The sequence below is a fragment of the Schistocerca gregaria genome, chromosome X (assembly GCF_023897955.1).
Source record: "Schistocerca gregaria isolate iqSchGreg1 chromosome X, iqSchGreg1.2, whole genome shotgun sequence".
NCBI lineage: Eukaryota > Metazoa > Arthropoda > Insecta > Orthoptera > Acrididae > Schistocerca > Schistocerca gregaria.
This window is the reverse complement of record NC_064931.1, coordinates 554,157,484-554,177,930: the sequence shown is the minus strand read 5'-3', so window position 1 is coordinate 554,177,930 and position 20,447 is coordinate 554,157,484. Positions and strand designations below refer to the sequence as shown.

The 20,447-nt window shown below is 43.9% G+C and overlaps 1 protein-coding gene across 16 annotated transcripts in view; it reads right to left on the bottom strand.

Moving 5' to 3' along the window:
• LOC126297434 (trithorax group protein osa-like) overlaps positions 1-20,447 on the bottom strand; it is a 307,341-nt gene that overhangs the window by 224,800 nt on the left and 62,094 nt on the right. For all 16 annotated transcript variants that reach the window (XM_049988261.1, XM_049988269.1, XM_049988262.1 and 13 more), the window contains one exon: positions 9,612-9,674. In XM_049988261.1, the coding sequence (XP_049844218.1) occupies positions 9,612-9,674 (63 nt within the window). The remainder of the gene's footprint in view (positions 1-9,611; positions 9,675-20,447) is intronic.

Genomic DNA, 20,447 nt, shown 5'->3' with positions numbered 1-20,447 from the left:
TCGACGGCCAACACCGCGGTTCCTGGTGTGTCCGCTGTGCCGTGCATGTGATCATTGCTTGTACAGCCCTCTCGCAGTGTCCGGAGCAAGTATGGTGGGTCTGACACACCGGTGTCAATGTGTTCTTTTTTCCATTTCCAAGAGTGTATGTTTGATACATCCTCGTGGGTAATTAAAATGATATCATGGAGTCATAAAGAATGGGATACTTCAACTCACAACGTCTCATTTGCCGCCGCGACTTCCAAACAAAGGATCAATTCGTTGCACACTGTCGGTTCTTGAAATAATGAAGATACACTATGTGATCAAAAGTATCCGGAAACCACCAGAAGCCGGCCGGAGTGGCCGAGCGGTTCTAGGCGCTACTGTCTGGAACAGCGCGACCGCTACGGTCGCAGGTTCGAATTCGGCCTCGGGCATGGATATGTGTGATGTCCTTAGGTCAGTTAGGTTTAGGTACTTCTAAGTCTAGGGGACTGATGACCTCAGAAGTCCCATAGTGCTCAGAGCTATTTGAACCCAATCCACCAGAAACATACGTTTTTCATATTAGGGGCATTGTGCTGCCACCTACTGCCAGGTACCGCATATCAGCGAACTCAGTAGCCATTATACATCGTGAGAGAGCAGAATGGGGCGCTCCCCAGAACTCAAGGACTTCGAACGTGGTCAGGCGACTGGGTGTCACATGTGTCACACGTCTGTATATGAAATTTCCTCACTCCTAAATATCCCTAGGTCCACTATTTCCGATGTGACAGTGAATTGGAAACGTGAAGGGTCACGTACATCACAAAAGCGCACAGGCCTACCTTGTCTGTTGGCTGACAGAGACCGCCGACAGTTGAAGAGGGTCGTAATGTGTAATAGGCAGACATCTATCCAGACCATTACACAGGAATTCCAAACTGCATCAGGATCCACAGCAAGTACTATGAGAGTTAGGTGGGAGGTGAGAAAATTTGTATTTCCTAATCGAGCGGCTGCTCATAAGCCACACATCACTCGGCTAAATGCCAAACGACGCCTCGCTTGGTGTAATAAGGGTAAACATTGGACGATTGAACATTGGAGCCGGTCGCTGTGACTGAGTGGTTCTAGGCGCTTCAGTCCGAAACCGCGCTGCTGCTACGGTCGCAGGTTCGAATCCTGCCTCGGGCATGGATGTGTGTGATGTCCTTAGATTAGTTAGGTTTAGGTAATTCTAAGTCTAGGGGACTGATGAACTCAGATGTTAAGTCCCATGGTGCTTAGAGCCATTTGAATCATTTGAACATTGGAAAAACGTTGTGTGGAGTGACGAATCACGGTACACAATGTGGCGATCCGATGCCAGGGTGTGGGTATAGCGAATGCCCGGTGAATGTCATCTGTTAGCGTGTGTAGTGCCAACAGTAAAATTCGGAGGCGGTGGTGTTATGGTGTGGTCGTGTTCTTCACGGAGGGGGCTTGCACCACTTTTTGTTTTGCGTGGCACGATCACAGCACATGCCTATATTGATATTATAAGCACCTTCTTGCTTCCCACTTTTGAAAAGCAATTCGGGGATGGCGACAGCATCTTTCAACACGGTCGAGCACCCGTTCATAATGCATGGCATTTGGCGGAGTGGTTACACGACAATAACATCCCGTAATGGACTGGCTTGCACAAAGTTATGACCTGAATCCTGCAGAACAGCTTTGGGGTGTTTTTGAACGCAGACTTCGTGCCAGGCCTCACCAACCGACATCGATACCTTTCCTCAGTGCAGCACTCCGTGAAGAATTGGCTGCCATTCCCCAAGAAACATTCCAGCACCTGATTGAACTGATGCTTGCGAGAGCGGAAGCTGTCAACAAGGTTAAGGGTGGGCCAACACCATATTAAACTCTAGCATTACCGACGGAGGGTGCCCCGAACTTGTAAGTCATTTTGAGCCAGGTGTCCGGATACTTTTGACCACATTGTGTACCTACACAGGAAAGACAAATAAACTGATACACCTGCCTAATATTGTGTAGGGTCCCTGCGAGCACGCAGAAGTGCCGCAACACACGTGACATGGACTCGACTAATGTCTGAAGTAGTGCTGGAGGGAATTGACACCGTGAATCCTGCAGGGCTGTCCATAAATCCGTAAGAGCACGAAGGGGTGGAAATCTCTTCTGAACAATACGTTGCAAGGCATCTCAGATATGCTCAATAATGTTCATGTTTAGGAAGTTTGGTGGCCAGCGGAAGTCTTTAAACCCAGCCGTTCTGTAGCGATTCCGGACGGGTGGGGTGTCGCATTGCCCTGCTGGAATCGCCCAAGTCAGTCGGAATGCACATTGAACATGAATGGATGCAGGTGACCAGACAGAATGCTTACATACGTGTCACCTGTCAGAGTCGTATCTAGACGTATCAGGGGTCCCATATCATTCCAACTGCACACGCCCCACACCATTACTGAGCCTGCACCAGCTTGAACAGTCCCTTGCTGACATGCAGGAACCATGGATTCATGAGGTTGTCTCCATACCTGTGGACGTCTATATGCCCGTTGAAAGAAGACTCGTACGACCAGGCAACATGTTTCCAGTCGTCAAAAGTCCAATGTCGGTGTTGACGGTCACAGGCGAGGCGTAAAGGTTTTATGTTGTGCAGTCGTCAAGGGTACAAAAGTTGGCCTTCGGCTCCCAAAGCCCAAATCGATGGTGTTTCGTTGAATGGTTCGCATGCTGACACTTGTTGATGGCCCAGCATTGAAATCTGCAGCAATTTGCGGAAGGGTTGCACTTCTGTCACTCTGAACGATTCTCTTCAGTCATCGTTGATCCCGTCCTTGCAGAATCTTTTTCCGGCCGCAGCGATCTCGGAGATTTGATGTTTTACCGGATTCCTGATATTCACGGTACACTCGTGAAATGGTCGTAAGGGAAAATCCTCTCTTCGTCGCTACCTCGCAGGTACTGTGTACCAGTTTCTTTGGCGCTACAGTGTATATTCCGATAAACTGCATGTTTGTAAGGTGACAACACTGACAGTCGTGCACTGCAATTGGCGTTCGTTTTGGTAGTGCAGGAAGTCTGCCAATCATGCCACTTCATTCAGTCTGTGTACCACATCTTCAACTGTTCAATTAGTTAGACGCAGGTGAAGCAACATGAAACATACATAAGGAGAAGGAGGAGGGGGAGGAGATTAGTGTTTAACGTCCCGTCGACAACTAGGTCATTAGAGACGGAGCACAAGCTCGAGTGAGGAAAGGATGGGGAAGGAAATCGGCCTTGCCCTTTCAAAGGAACCATCCCGGCATTTGCCTGAAGCGATTTAGGGAAATCACGGAAACCTAAATCAGGATGGCCGGAGACGGGATTGAACCGTCATCCTCCCGAATGCGAGTACAGTGTGTTAACCACTGCGCCACCTCGCTCGGTTTATACATACGGAATTTCAATAATTATAGTATCAAAGTTACTTTGTTTAAATGTATCGAAGGGTACTAACGTATTAAATGGGTACAGGGCAACAGTGACTACCCTTGTGGCGGCATACACGAGCCGTGACACATTACTGGCGAAGACTAACAGTGGAATAAATTATTGTTGATCATGTTTCTGTAGGCTTTCATGAGCTCCGTAAATAGGACGCCAACAGCCGCTATCTACATACCTCGGCTACTAAGAAGCGTTATTATGACAACAGTATACGCGATGGATCAGTGATGAATGGAAGGATTTTATGTGGTCTGATTAGTCTACGTTCCCCTCATATGAGTCAATGGACAGTTTTCATGTACGGTTGATGCTCAAATAAGTTAATATATCAAACTGCCTACTTCACATAGTTTACTGTGGAAGCTAATCGGTGATCGTGTGAGCCGCAATTTGAGGATATTTCGTCTATATTAACCGCATTACTCAAGGAAATAATATTGTCGTGGATAGTGAGGATGTGCCTGGCGCCGAAGTGGATATGGAACCGCAAATACTGTTCGGTAACTAAGGCATCGCCTTCCACGACAACAACGATGCGATGCAGCGATCCACAGTCTTTAGAGTTCAAACATCATTTGACGAACAAACCCATGAACCTCGTTTCTCAGTTTGGCGCCATTCCGATATGAATGTTGTCAAGCATGTGTGAACGATTTCAGAGAAAACTATCTGTTAATATTGTCCTTCGTAATTACCACCGACAACAAAACAAGGACTACAAAAAATGCATTCCGCTACGAATAGCAGAGTTACGACGGACCGAAGATGGTTCAGGTGCTTCCATTACCTTAATAATTATGTTCACAATCCGCAAGTCTGCTACTGGGAAAGTTGCACGTGGAATTCGCTAACGCAAACGAGCAGAATAATTTCCTCTCCAAAGTTGTGCCCACATAACAGACATCAAGTGTGCTGCCGAAATTAAATTATAACCAGATACAAAATCTATGCCACTATATTTTACATTACCAACTGAACATGCTCCTCTCTATAACTGTAACCAGAGCTTAAGCACTGATAAACTGTCATGCTCTTGTTCTACTGTTTGAGTATATTTTGTGAGTTATGCCTGTTGGCAAAGGCACAGAAACACGAGTAGCGCTTTTGCGCCGAGACTCTACCACATTTCTATTCTGCGAGCGAGATAACAGGGCCTGCAGTTGCTGCAACTGAGTTGGAACTGTGCTTGGTTGTAAACAGTGAGATTCCCTCGAGTTGGCGCTAAGGTTAACAAACAGAAATAGAATTCTACGGGAAAGTGTTCTCATCTCCGTTCGGTAACACAGATTTAGTAACATTACAGAAAAATTAAATCAGGATTTTAGACCGTACAAATGAATCCTGCGTGTTGGTTTTAAGAACTCTAGTTTCGACTGGCCGCGTTTTATGGTGTATTTATGAAAGAGATCAAATGAGAGGAAGACTCCAACAACGAGATTTCTTCATTATGATCGGAAATAAGGTCCTCGAGCCTGTCGAACGTCTGAATATCTTCGATGTAATTTTTCAATAAATAAAAAAAACATGGCTGAAGTTCATCGTCGGCTCTAGATTATTACTCCACAATCGTAACATCAGCTACCGACATAAATTATATTTAAACAGTGTCACATTAGTCTCAAAGCTATGACCATTAAATGTCAGTCATGGTGGATCAAACACGGTGTGATGATCTCACGTGCAAAAATGTATTCAGTCTTTCCAGTTGAAGACCAGTTTCTGGAGCTATGGAGGGCTCAATAAAAATTAAAACAGCATCTTGCATTTTAGCATGCAGAAAAGAAACACAGACATAAACAGCTTTTTAGCAAAACTGCGTAATAGATCATCATGGAGTCGCTTAGTCTACGAAGGTTGGAACTTTAATAGTGGCAACTATTTATTTACAGCTCGTACAAAATAGATAATTGTTTCAATGTTTTACTGACCTTCAAAGTAGTCACCAGCATTGTGTATAACCCGTTGCCAGCGATATGGAAGTCGTAGGATACTCTTGGCAGCGCGAGTTGTGTTGACGGTTCGAGCGGCGCGGTCTATCGCCTGACGAATTTGTAGCAGTCCTGAAGCGAATGCCGTTAAGTGTTTCCTTCAGTTTAGAAATCGAGTTGAACTCACGAGGGCTTAAGTCAGGGGAGTGCAGTAGATGGTATAGCTCTTAGCAGCTTTATCAGTCAAACAAATCAGTAACAGCTTGCACTGTACGTGCTTGAGCATTGTCCTGCAGAATGATGGTCAGGTCCTGCAGAAAGTGTGGTCACTTCTGCCTCTAAGCTGTTCGTAGGTTGTGTTCTTGGGGCTGCTAAGTGCTATACCGCCTACTGCAATACCCTGACTTAAGCCCTCGTGAGTTCAACTCGATTTCTAAACTAAAGGAAACACTTCACGGCATTCGCTTCAGAACTGCTACAAATTCGTCGGGCAACAGACCGCGCCGCTCGAACTGTCAACAGAACTGGCACTGCTAAGAGTTTCCTGCCACTTCCACATCAATGGCTACGAGTTATGCACAATGCTGGTGACTACTTTGAAGGACAGTAAAACTTTGAAACACGTATCAATTTTGTACGAGCTGTAAATGAATAGTTGCCACTATTAAAGTTCCAATCCTCGCATAACGAGTCCCATACCTTTTTAAGGTCATATTTATGCAGATGCAATACGATCCTAAGCTCTACTTTCCGATAACGAACTAATGGTCGGAAATGAATATTTAGTTTTCTTTATTGATACGAACACCTTTCATCCTACAGCAACAACTTAAGCTCACAGAGCTGATCGCAAGCTTCGAGGCATGCATTACAACAAAAACTATTTCTTTTACACATTGTAACTGCTGCTCCCCCAATACTCTCAACACGGTAGTCTTCGAAGTGTACAGTTCAGGGCCAAGTTGACTAGTGCCTATTGGTGAATCTTAAACCACTGAATCCAACACTATATTCACAAATTCTGTTCTGGAAATAATTCTTTGTCGAGAACGTTAGCTTGCACGACCCCAATTTTTCATAAATTTCAATCCAATGAAGGTGACACTTGTGGCGAAACTTGGCTGTGTATATTCATTCGGTTTTCCGGAGACTACATCGTGCTGCAACGTACCGTGACTACTTGACTGCAAGTATCCATAATGAGTCATACTCGATCTTCGACAAATCAGTGGTGAACATGAAGCAGTTGCTTGTGATGAAATATAGGCAGTTTACAAAAAAGTGACTCATACGCATTGGTCATTCAAAATCTCGTACCCCTAGAAACATTAATTTACAGTAAATGGTTCTTTATCTTAATATCTTCGGTTTATGATTCTCTAGCCTCTGTGTAATTTTGAAACCAAAGGTTTGGGATACCCTGCATAATGGACCACTTAAATTTGAAATACAACGGGGCCGACGCGATATCGACAAGCGTACCCTCGGTTATTAGAAAAGATACAGCCCACAACAGCTAGGCTACGCCAAATACTGCGTAACTACCAATCGACGCCAATCACACAAACTGCAAAAATTATAGCCTATGATGATGATGATGATTATGATGATGATGATGATTATGATTACGATCCTCATTGACTGTAAATTTCACATTTATCGCCTGGCTAAGATAGGAGTGAAACGTGACTTCGGAGTTCAGCTGGGTAATTACAAAATGAATCCAAATATAAAAATGCGTCTTTTATAATTATTTTATTTTTCATATATGTATCATATGGGAAGGAAATGTGACATGGCTATCAAGGATTCCTTGTTTATTTTCGGCTATTGTCAGAATACCAACAACTTTCTCGAAAAATTCTTGGGTACTTACATAGATCCTCGAAATCACTGATGCTGTTGAGAACAGAAAGGGACTTCACAGGTCGCAGGCAACTCAAGAAAGCTGCGAAAGCAATGGGCTTATTGTATGCTGGAAACAGGACATGTCTTGAAGAGGAAAAAAAAAAGAACAGGTTCTTAATTCCTTTAGTGAAAATGCAGTCCTGGATTCATGTATAGACACAGAGGCGTCAGATGTCATTTATAGGGAGACAGTGTTCCACAGACTTCCAACTGTCGTCGTAGTTGGTCAAGGAATGTTGTTAGTAATGTGTATTTAACCACACACTGTTACTGTGCCCACGCTCAGTTGGAAATATTTGTCGGTTTGGTACTATCACTGACACGCGGACCCGGACACCTTGGAGAGTGCAACGGGAGCGCGAGAAGAGTTTTGTAGAAACGGCAACAAATTCGACTGCACTGTTCAATGTTCCTTCAACACACGCCACAGACATAGTCATTATACGCCGTGTCTATCCACACAACTATGATCGAGCTTCTTCATTGCCTGAAGCACTCAAGTAGTCGCAGCTCTGCTGCCCGCAAACGATGTAGAGGCATAATGACTATAGTTACTAAACACTACTTTCCGTCATTCATTCCTCTATCCACGTCTTTTGCTAAACCATCTGCAGATTGACGAACTGTGAGGTGACCCTACCCATGCTTGTAGCTCAGGTGACTCTTATGGAACCAGTGCTACGAGGATGCCCTCCTTCCTTCGACTGTCGGTTCCAACAGTGACCCGTAGCTGACATTTCGCGTCCAACATCTTGCCAGATCTTCGGGTCCGCTACAGACTTTCCTTCAGGTCCACAATATGACCTCATTGATTTTCAGTTAATTCCAAGAAATGTGTTCTTGTGAATGACTTGACACGTCTACAGTTTTTTCTGAAATGTAAGCTCCTCACACGAGAACAGACCACATTTTCAGTAAATCCGAATTTCCATATTTATTGCGCGGTTCCTTCATTCACTACTCCGCCAGTCCAAAAAGTTTCGAGATTTGATTAATAAAAAATAAAGAAACATTAAAGTAGGTGCTTTGGTGTTCTAAAAGTCTTTCGTCACTTGGGTGCAACGCACAGAACGTTCATCCAACCATATGAAACTGTCAGAGAAATCCTCTTTGGGTTGATGTTCAACTCATGTCACATTCGCACCTTGGCGAAACTTCAGAGGTCCAATCTGCACTTTATCGTTTTGTGGTACGTTCGTATTGATAACACAAAGTTTCGACACCTGTGGTGATTTTTTTCCAGAAATGAGCTTTCCACGTTTTTCAATTCACTCAAGTCGCGGCAGGCGTCCACGTGTCTCCGTTTTTGTTCAGACGTCAAGGAGGACGGGACAAACTTCGCACACTTTCCTTTCCTCAAAACATTCTGGAAATTGACTTGAAGACTTGATTTATGGATTTTCCGTTCGTTATCCTATTGCAATTTCCGACACAACAACGCTGACACACTATGGCTACACGTCCATTACTTAACACTACCGGCTCACAACTGACTGGTCGAATGCACATCTGTTTTTTACAGTTTTCAGTTCAAGCTGATACCGTTGTTTCTGCATTGACATTGCTTATAGGCCAGGAATAAAATCAGTCTCAGGACATTTTCGACGGACGGTGTACACTGTTCTCTGTCAATGCCACAAGCATACATGTTCCCACGTCGTGTCTTTGCAGCTATTCATTTTCTTGTTTATTTTCCACAAGTGTACTTTGCTCATCACTTTCTAGTCCCAGTCCAATGTATTCATCCTCAATGTAGAAGCGAAACTGTGATTGTTGCAAAGTTGTCGACGTTTGAAACACTTCGTTTAACGAAGTATTAACTCCGTTGTTAAAATGTGCATGTACATGTTGCGATGCAGATAACACACCAAAGAACACCTGGTTTTACGCTTTTCTGTCTTTCTTTGAGTCGTAGATGATATAATTTGTGTGTCCTTTTTCAGAGTTACATCCCATCCAAACTAAAGATAAGATATGTTGACATGGAGAATCACCTTAAAAAGGTTTACACTCCACAAAGTGCATTGCTTTCGCGTGCAACTGCCGCTCCCTTGATCATATATCCTAGAAAGAGATATCTCCATCATCATCATCATCATCATTTTCTTCTTCTTCTCCTTGAGAACCAATACCAAGTGTCTGAACAATGATAAATTAATTGTGATAAGATGTTAGCAGTTATTATTGCAGTTGTAGAGGTTTGGGCGTCGAACGTAGTAGCCGCTAACAAACTGTGATGCTTTCCATGTGACAGGCGTCCGCCCCAAGCACCAGTCCCTACCAACAAGGGGCATCGCATCCACTTACCGCAGCATCCGGAGCGTGCGCGTTCGGCGTAGAGGGCGGCTGCGGCCGGTACGGACAGTTCGCCTGAAACAAACAACAGATCAGCAATCCCTCTTCCTTATAAATCAAATTTATTCTTATTATTTGCAGTTGCTAAACCTTTACTACAATTATGGAATTGAAAATTAATTTACGTACGCAAAGCAACAATGGGAATGGACGAGCACTCCCGCGCGCGCTTGTGTGTGTGTGTGTGTGTGTGTGTGTGTGTGTGAGAGAGAGAGAGAGAGAGAGAGAGAGAGAGAGAGAGAGAACTGACAACTCCATTAAATACAACCACTCGGTGCATACACTTTTGAGTTGGCGGTCTAGGCACGGTAATTATCACCGAACAGTACAATGTGGTAAAATGGCTCAAGTCTTAACAGCTCCAAATACTCAGTAGATTACTATCCTGGTATTTACTTTTCACGGGAAAAACAGCGGAAATCAATAGCGACGAGCAAGAGTTTTACAATGGTAAATTTTACTTGGGAGATTCCGCAGACTTGTTGCGAAAGCGTACGCATTTATTTACGCTGACTAAGCCCTTATTTTTGTCCTATCACTTACAAAAATTTTGCGTGTGGTATTACGTAAGAAGCGACCACGGGCCGGGTCAACTTACAGGATCAATGCGCGATGAACATGCGCAAAGCGCCCCTCAAAACACACTGCGTCGAATCGCAATTTCAGATGGGCTTGCCATCGGTGTTTCATAATTCGCTAGCGTTCAGTACAAGTACCATCTGTGCACTCAGTGACACGAGTAGTATCTGTCTCTGCGGTTCACACACACACACATACACACATACACACACACACACACACACACACACACACACACAAAACGATATGCAGAAGGGCCTATAGAGGACTGATCAATTGTGGAGGGACTGAGAGTTGATCCCGAACGCAAATAAATGTAACATACAGGGAATACATAGGAAAAAAAATCCACTTCAACTACACTACTGATAACAAACTGCTTGAAACAGCAGCCATAATAAAATATCTAAGAGTATTTATCCGGAGCCACCTTAAGTGGAACGACCAAATAAAGCAAATGGCATGAAAAGCAGATGACAGACTAAGATTCATAAGAAGAGTCATAAGGAAATGTAATACATACACTAAAAAGTGGCTTATAAAGCGCTTGTTCGACCGATTACTGACTATTGTTCATCAATTTTGGATCCTTACCAGGTAGGACTGATAGAAGAGATAGAGAAGATCCATGGAAGAGCGGCACGTTTCGTCACGGGAGCGTTTCGTCCGCGTGAGAACATTACAGAGAAGCTGGTCCACATGGACCATATACACAGTCTTAAGCGGTTCATCAATGAATGGAACATGTCAAGCTAACGTAAAAAGATGTACAATTGTACATTTTACTATATAGCGTGTTTTTTAACACTTAATACTCATATGTGAGCGCTATATATACAAACATGGCTATGTGCACAAGGTGCTTTGTAACTCTGAACGTTTTACTTCGGACAAACCCTCGCATAATGTGCAATTTTTACCCACTAATATGTCAACTTGGCATGAGGTTCCAACCCAGAATGAACACATTTAGTAATAAAACTTTTTGAAGACCAGAAGATGACAGCACAGCCTGTCGAAATCGGTTGCCGAAAATAAATAAGTACAGCTATGTCTACATACACAGTCCGCAAGCCACAGCACGGTGAGTGGCGGATGGCACACTGTGCCACTACTAGTGGTGTCCTTTCCTGTTCCACTCGCAGACAGAGTGAGAGAAAAACGACTGTCTATGTGCCTCCGTATGAGCCCTAACTTCTCGTATTTTATCTTAGAGTCTCTACGCGAAATGTAAGTTGCCGGCAGTAGGATCTTCCTGCAGTCAGCTTCAAATGCCGGTTCTCTAAATTTTCACACTAGTGTTCTCCGAAATGAAGCTCTTCCTCCCTCTAGGGATTCACACTTGAGTTCCCGAAGCATATCCGTAACACCTACATGCTGATCGAACGTGCCGGTAACAAATCTAGCAGCTCGCCTCTGAACTGTTCGATATCTTCTTTCAAACCGACCTGGTGCGGATCCCACACACTTGAGCAGTACTCACGAATAGATCGCACTAGCGTCCTATACGCTGTCTCCTTTACAGATGAACAACACTTTCCTAAAATTCTCCCAATAAACCGAAGTCGACCATTCGCCTTCCCTACTACAATTCTCACATGTTCTTTCCATTTCATGTCGCTTCGAAACGTCACGCCCAGATATTTAAACGACGTGACTGTGTCCAGCAGGACAGTACTAATGCTGTATCCGAACATTACGGGTCTGTTTTTTCTACTTTACATTTAGAGCCAACTCCCATTCATCACACCAATTACATATTTTGTCTAGGTCATCTTGTAGCATCCAACAGTCACTGATCTTCGACATGTTCCTGTACACCACACCAGCATCAGCGAACAACTGCAGATTGCTGCGCACTTTTATATGCATAAAAAATAGCAACAATCCTACCACACTTCCCTGAGGTGCCCCTAATGTTATCCCTGTCTCTGACGGACACACGTCGTCGAGAACAACATACTTGGTTCCACTACTTAAGAAGCCTTGGAGCCAGTCAATATCTGGGAACCTATTCCGTATGCTCGTACCATCGTTAACGGCCTGCAGTGGGGTACCATGTCGAATCGTTTTCGGGACTCTAGAAATATGGAATCTGAATGTTGCCCTTCATCCATAATTCGCAGTGTATCATGTGAGAAAAGAGCAAGTTGGGTTTCGCACGAGCGACACTTTCTAATGCCGTGCTGATTCGTTGACATGAGCTTTCCAGTCTCTAGGTCTGTTGTATTCGAACTCGGAATATGCTCTAGGATTCTGCAGCAAATCTATGTTGAGGATATTGCCTTGTAATTTTGCGGTGCGGTTCTCTTACTCTTCTTATATGCAGGAGTCACCTGCGCTTTTTTCCAGTAGCTTGGCGCTTTGCGCTGGTGGAGAGATTCGCGGTAAGTGCAAGTAAAATAAGGGGTCAATGACGTAGAGTACTCTTTATAAAACCGAACTGGGATTATACCCGGACCTAGCGACTAATTTGCTTTCAATTCTTTCAGTTGTTTCTGTACTGTAGGGAGGATTATTATTTCTTAAACGTGGAATTTAAAACTTCGACCTTCCTTTTGCCAGACTGATCAACGAGTGACTGGATGTAAGCCTTAGACCCGCATAGCGATTTTACATAGGACCTCCTCATTATCAGCAGTAATTTTCTCAATTTGCTATTCGGTTTCTGGCACGGATCGAAGTTCATGACATGTGGCCGGAAATTATTCTGTGCAATACACAGTGCAGTGAATACACAGAACTGACGAATTTGGGGAACTGTTAAACTGCGTGTTGTGCACGACTAGCCATTGCTTTCGTCGCATAACTGTGTGGTGTGGATTCACAAGCACCTTTATTCTCAGTCCGTTCTTCTTTGAAGAGAATACACCCAGAGAGACTGTCAGGTGTGTTGAGATCTGCGAGTTATCTATCATCCTCCTACAGTCCCGACTAGGCCCCATCCGATGTTCATCTGTTTTCAAAACTTAAAGAAAACCTTAGACTTCATTTTGACAGTGATGAAGCGGTGCAAGCAAAGGTGAGGTGGTAGCTCCGTCAACAAAGTCAAAGATTCTACAGTGACCGTACCAACAAACTGATCTCTCGCTGGGAGAAATGTGTTGGTCGTCAGGGTAACTACGTAGAGAAATAAATACGTAGACACGGATAATTTTGTTGTTGTTGTGGTGGTGGTGGTCTTCAGTCCAGACACTGGTTTGATGCTGCACTCCATGCTACTCTATCTTGTGCAAGCTTCTTCATCTCCCAGTACCTACCTAGTTTTCCCTTGCTTTCAGCCGTTCGCAGTACCAGCACAGCAAGGCAGTTTTGGTGAGTGTTACAAGGCCAGATCAGTCAATCATCTAGACTGTTGCCCCTGCAACTACTGAAAAGGCTGCTGCCCCTCTTCAAGAACCACACGTTTGTCTGGCCTCTCAACAGATACCCCTCCGTTGTGGTTGCACCTACGGTACGGCTATCTGTATCGCTGAGGCACGCAAGCCTCCCCACCAACGGCAAGGTCCATAGTTCATGGGGGGGAGGGGCACGAATAATATAGATGTAGAATGTTAGTAACGTTTATTTTACTTAAAAAGCTTTAAGTGTTTTCACATAAAAAAATTCAGAGGCATTACTTTCCAGCACCCCTTCGTATCTTTCTGCGGTCAGTGTCACATAATGATTGCTGTGTGTGTCCTCTGTGAGTCGTTTTTCTTGAGGGAAAAATATAATGTAGCATATTCCGCAAAACGCTATGCCATATTCCTTTAACTAAAGAACGATATCACTCTCTCTTGAAATTTCACTTGAACGTTTTTGTTATGAGGTTCCCTCGATCGCTTGTCACTAGAAATTGCGAGCTGCTCATTGCTTTTTATCATAACTGTAAGTAACAGAAAATTTTAGTTCACCTACCAATAGACATTGCCTGACAAAAAGTGAAGCATACAGAAGACATGGTCGGACTTCAATAAAAGTTCGAGGGCGTACACACCATCAAAGGGTGCATAGATTAGAACTGCAATTCTCGTGACATATAAAAAGGCCACCAGACTGCATTCGTGTCGTTCATGTTTAGTGTTTTCACTAGGCCTGTAGTGTATATAAGGGGCGAGACTAGCATTATACACCGCGTGATAAGTGTCAAGGACACATGGAAGCCGCGTTCTCGACAGACAGCATTATCACCACCTGATAGGATTTGAAAGGAGCCTCACTGTGGGTCTCCATTTGCCCGGGTGATCGAACTGCGCAATAACCAGATTTATGGGGCATTCGGATGTAACAGTGGCCCGGTGTCGGACCACGTGGTAATGTGAGACTAGGCATACTTGACGGCAAGCTGCCGGTCGACCACTACGGGGGAGGATCACCAAGCACATCGTAACACCTTCACATCTGTGCCTGGCATCCGAGAACAACTAATGAACTCCCTGCAACGTTTTGTGTCATCTTGCACCATTGGTCGGAGACTAGCAAGACCTGCTGATTAATGGCCTCGCGCTGTCTTCAGTGATAAATCGTAGTTATGCACTACCCGGATGTCCATCGTCTGCGTTTATGTCGGCGACATGGGGAGAACTTCCATCCTCCAAGTGTTTTGGACGGGCACAGCAGTGTCTTTCCTGGCGTCATGGTGTGGGGGGCCACCGATTACGCGTCGAGGTCACGATTGGTAGTGATTGAGGGAACTCTGACAGGGCAACGATTCGTCACGGACATCCTGTGTCCTAGTGTATTACCTCTCATGCAACAGTATTGTGGTGCCATTTTTCAATAGGACAAGTGCTCGTTCACACATACCACGTGTGCCTATGAACTGCCTCCGTGATGTTGAGGTACTTCCGTGGCCAACACGATCTCTAGATCCGTCCCCGACAGAACTTGCGTGGGACCACCTCAGAGGCTAACTCCGTATTCAGAATATCGAAGACCATTTATAATAGTTGTGGGGCAGGTTGTCTCAGGAGAAGATACAACGGCTCGACACACTTCCCAACCAAATCTGTGCATGCATCCACACAAGGGAGCGATGGTGCAACGTCATATGATTAGTGGGCTCCTATTACCAAGAAATATTGTAACCACTGGAATAACATCCCATACCCTCTCAAACTGTAGAGTATAATTTCGTTTCCTACATCTCTTCTGGGTGTTTCTTGTTAGGATGTGCATGTTTACAAAATTCCGTATGCGGTTTGCGATTACTTTGGAAGTTAAACAACGCCGAACCTGATCGCTAGTATAGGTGTCACGGAATTACCCACATCGTAAATTAGTCTCCCCCCCACCCCCCACCCCCAAAATACAGTGGTCAAAATTAATGTTGCCTGTGTCAGTACTGGGCATAATTGTAAATAAAACTGATTTTGTTGTGTCAAGTACAGTTATAAGAACACAAAAATAAAGATAAAACACATTTCCACTTGGTAAACATAAACAAAAATACTCTACGAACACTGCAAACAGTACAGTTTCTTCTCACTCTCATCTTGCGTAACACATTGCTTAAGAATCAACTGGTCCTCCTCTTTATTGGAGAGAATTCTGAAGGTGGTGAAGAATACTCCTTACCAAATTGTCCAGATAAGCCTGTGGGATATTATTCTATTCCTCCACAGTGGCCTCTATGATGCTCTGTAAGATCTCTAGTGGGACAGGACGATTGCAAACCGCTCGTTACTCATGGTCCATCCATTGTCAGCGCAGCTGTGATCAAGAGAATGTGGAGGCCATTCCATGTCACTGATTCTATGCTCCACTAGGGAGGTGCTCAGAAGATTGTGACGATGAGGTGTGTAATATAGTTCACCAGCATGAATCTAACTCCAATATATTCACCAAATGAGTACCCCACAGTCAAAAGCCGATAAATGCATTTTTGTCTATTTCGAATTAAGCACAATACCGTATGGATTTTTTTCAGCGCCTACTCGACGGTATACGTTTCAGGGTGCAAAGCCCACTATGAAACGTTGAAAATGTCTGTAGAAAATAGTGTTCGGTTGCAAAGGCCGTTAACTACACTTTGTCTTCAGGTGCAAAGCCTGCTAAATGTGCAACGTTTGCAAGACCCGGCAAGTCCAACAGGCATTGTGGTCGAGGGGCCATGTCTGGATGCGAAGAACGCCAACTGACATCAGACTTACCAATCAAGACATTCAAAGCTACCTTTCACTCTGTTATGATTTTTCTTATTCAGTGCTACGCTGGCTGCGGTGTAGCAAATACGTACGCAACAATGAAGCTCTCTCTGCAGATGCATGTCGAAAGATATGCCAGTAAGCAGACTTCAGCTGACCAGCGTAATAACCGAGATAGTACGAATTCTTCAAGAAGTCGGACCCATCGCAGTAGTTGCAAATGACCAGAAGGAGACCGAGGGCGACGGTCCCTCGCGGAAAAGGAAGAGGCGTCCCGATTAGTGGAAAAGAGATATTTCCAAAACAGAAAGGTAAGAACATGAAAAGTATTATTAAAGCAATGTCATACAACGAAGACTGTGCCGACGCTAATTGTTATGACATTTGAGGAAGGCTTAGTGAAAGTTGCAGGTAACTGGTATTTCCAGATTCAAAAAGCCAAAAAAGTCATGTTCACAAAAAGCAAAACCAGGAAGATTTGTCTAGTTTGCGAAGAGCCTTTCTACAATTTTGAAGCTTTAAATGGGAAACGCATCCTGTAGAGGGGAAAGAAATTTCAGCAAAGGAAATGGCCCAACACCAATCACAGCTGGTGTAGAACTTTCAGTAACAAACTCGGTGCCGTCAAAAGGCTTTTGAAGCTCCACTTCGGTGAAGACTGGGAGGCCAATGACAAACTCAAATTCTACACCGAGGGCTTAGACAGGCTGGAAGGTACTCTCAAAGTCACTCCTGCCGCTGCCAATCCTCAGAACGAGGAAGTAGCAGGAAGAGATTTTGAGTTGATGGACAACGTTGAGGTCGATGTCACTGAAAAGCTATTTTCCGCCAATTTCATTTAATAAAAGTTTTTTTGTTGTTTTAAATGAGATGTAACTTTCCGCCGTATTTATTATTTTCTAAAATTTTGTCAATGTTTTACTAAGATGCATTTTGGAGCTTATTTCATTTTCTACAACATCTTGTGATGTGAAAAGCACGATGGTGTATTTTCTTTTAACCTAACGTTGAACATTTATTTTTGTCTTCTTTTTGGCGTTAAATAAGTCAGCTTTTCCTGGAAGAATAATGTCGACTTCGTATTTTTATATGTCAATTTTGTATATTTTTATGACTTGCCTTTAATATAAAACGTATTCTGTTTATATTCGCAATAATTAAATTCCATCCTTTTGTTATTTTCAACATATCATATCACCAAATGACGGGTTTTGCAACCGAATGTTTGCTTCGTAAGTGGATTCATACGTTTTGCAAAACTCTGTAACTGCGTAAAAAGGGTGTAAAAACCGCTAAGCCAATACTTCACTCAAAATTTTATTGTATAAAACATAATCGCAGATTTATGACATTGATACAATGTAATTGATTACTTTTTTTTTATTATCTTTCGAAAAAAACCTTTAATAGTTTGAATGAGACGAGTTATTCGCGATTATCTCATTTCACGCAGTTAGCGACTTCTGCATGTGGGCTACTTAAGTGGAGTCACGATTAGTGCAAAGATGTCGTCGCGATACTTCACCCCAGTCATCATCCCATGTACTGGCACAAGGGGTGTCCTGCAGCCATACACGACTCCACATAACATGACTGAACAGCAGTGATTAGGGTGACGGCCTACATTAAGGTTAGGGTGTAACCGTTGTCCTCGTCGCCTCCACTTACAAATGTCAGTATTTTACCGTGGAGACTGATACGGGTCTCATAAAAAAACCACCTGTGTCCCATTGCTGCCTAGTCCACAAAGGATGGTTTCGTGCTCATGCAACATTAGCCCCTATCCGAACCCAATTTTGATGATGAGCCTTGACAGGTCATCTGGCACGTAATCCGTACTGATGGAGCCATTTGATATCGTTCGTGTTGAACCTGCACTCCTGCAGCTGTTTGAAACTGTCACGTAAACGTACTGCACTTTGTTGGGGGTTTCTGCTTGCTGTTATACGCAGATATTGATCTCACACACCTGTTTTTTTCTTGCGTGGCCACTTCTGTGACGATCCCCAACTGATCCTGTCACTATAAACACATTCCAGATTCTAGAGACATCACTTTGACTCACAGCGCCATTCCTGTAATGTCCACCTGTCTCGTCCACTGCTCCATTAGTGTGACTATACGCAGCCTCTGATCGTATGTTAACTGTTGTCCAAAGCATCCTGCAGCAACACAAGTCACGTTATGACACACGGTAATAGTACTGCAATGTTCACAGATGAACAGTTGCCACAGACTGCGCATACTGCCCCCTCGTATTAGAAATGTGGACTGTTTCCGCTAGAATTACATTAGAAACAAATAAATGAAATGAAATCATAACGTACTGCTGGATCACAGCGTTCAGTATTAAATTTTCAGCAATATGTAACATTTATTCTGACCCCTGTATTTTGCTTCCTACTAGTGATTTGTAGTTCTCTGTTCATCGAGTGCGCTGATTATTGCGGTAGTGACTTGTTCTAGTCTCGAATGTGGTGCACACTCTGTAGTACACCTAATGTAACAGCACCCATATACCAGAAAACACCCAATGCATCCGGCAAAGTGGCTGAATTCAATTCTTCGTCATACTGAAAGAACTGTCCACATTACACAGAGAAGCAACTGTAATGAGGAAAAGTAAATGTAGTTTTGCGTTTAAAGCACGTACAAAAAAGAGGGAAGACTGATAACAACGAAATCGCTACGAATGGAGCAGAAGCTCGGATTGGGTAAGGGAGGAAAATCGGCTGCTCTTCTTGCAAAGGAACCTTCCCAACATTCGCGTTGCAGGATTTGCAGGAACGATGGCAAAGCTAAATCTGGACGGCTGGATGGCGCAGAGAATTCCGTTCCTCTCTAATCAGGATACAGGCGTAAGGCTATGTTTTACTTTTATAGCTGGTTTTTGAGGTAAATGATATCCGTCTTCGCGTTAAGACGTGCACCAAGAGGAGAGACAGTATATTTTAATGAGTTAAGGGGGTCACATAGACGTTCCTAGTCTTCACCACATGTTACCGCCAGTTTTTTGAGCGGTACTTCATGTCGTCTATCGTTCAGTTTGGTATCATTATGCTAAGTGCTCAAAAACAGGTTTGCACCACCCCATGACTTGCACGGAACGTGTTTTTTATCGGCGACTTCTTTCTCAATACTCTGTGTACTGCAGGAAATCGTTACACAGGATGGTCGGAAACAGTTTGAAATATTTGTAAGCGGGTTGCAGGGTAGGTTGTGCTGAGTAACAATTGTTGAGAAAAAAAATCGGTACGGTGCGCCGTTTCAGAGTTAATTAGCATTGAAGTGAAAAAATGGGGCTGATGCGCGCGCAAATTCAAGGACCACTGAAAAAATGGTGTCGCCAAACTTTTTCTTCGTTTGGTTTCCTAAACCCGCACTGGATATGGGACGACAGTAAGGACTAAATTCGAGCCAGAGGCTGGGCAGTGTGGTGCGCTTTTCTGACTACCCTGTATACAATATACAGCCACTTGTGTGTTTGAGGTAGAAATAAAGCTGCGTTCTCGGTGCAGTTCAGCAGAGCGCGTTGTGAACGGGACAACGTGCCTTGTCTACAGTGTCAGAGGGTTATGTTCCCTATTAGGGAAATAGCGTTACGTGAGAGAAACCAACAAAATTTAAGAATTGTCTACCACATGGAAGAGGCCACCATGGGAGCAGCTGCCGAGCGTCGCTCACATACGCACCAAAGACGTCTGCGTCCTGAATTCTGAGTCGATTCTCAGTTTTTTAAGGATACTGCCGGACGTGGTGAACGTAGCTCGCCTCTGCCTACGCTTCACAGTAGACACTTCTGAAAACGTCCTGAATGGGTCAGGCGTGTACTGCACACAAAAAACGGCCGCTTTTGTGGAAGAATTATGTGGGATGCACGTGGTTTCCTTTTGGAGATTAAACAATATTCCGAGACCAACAAATACAAAAACCAGCATCAGATAAACCAGTTATTGAAGACCAAAGCCAGAGTGTCAGGGTCTTAAAACACTAGTTGTTAACTGCCGGAGGATTCAGAGTAAAGTCCCATAACCCACATCTCTTGTAGGAAGCAGTCGCCCCACCTAATACTACAGATTCA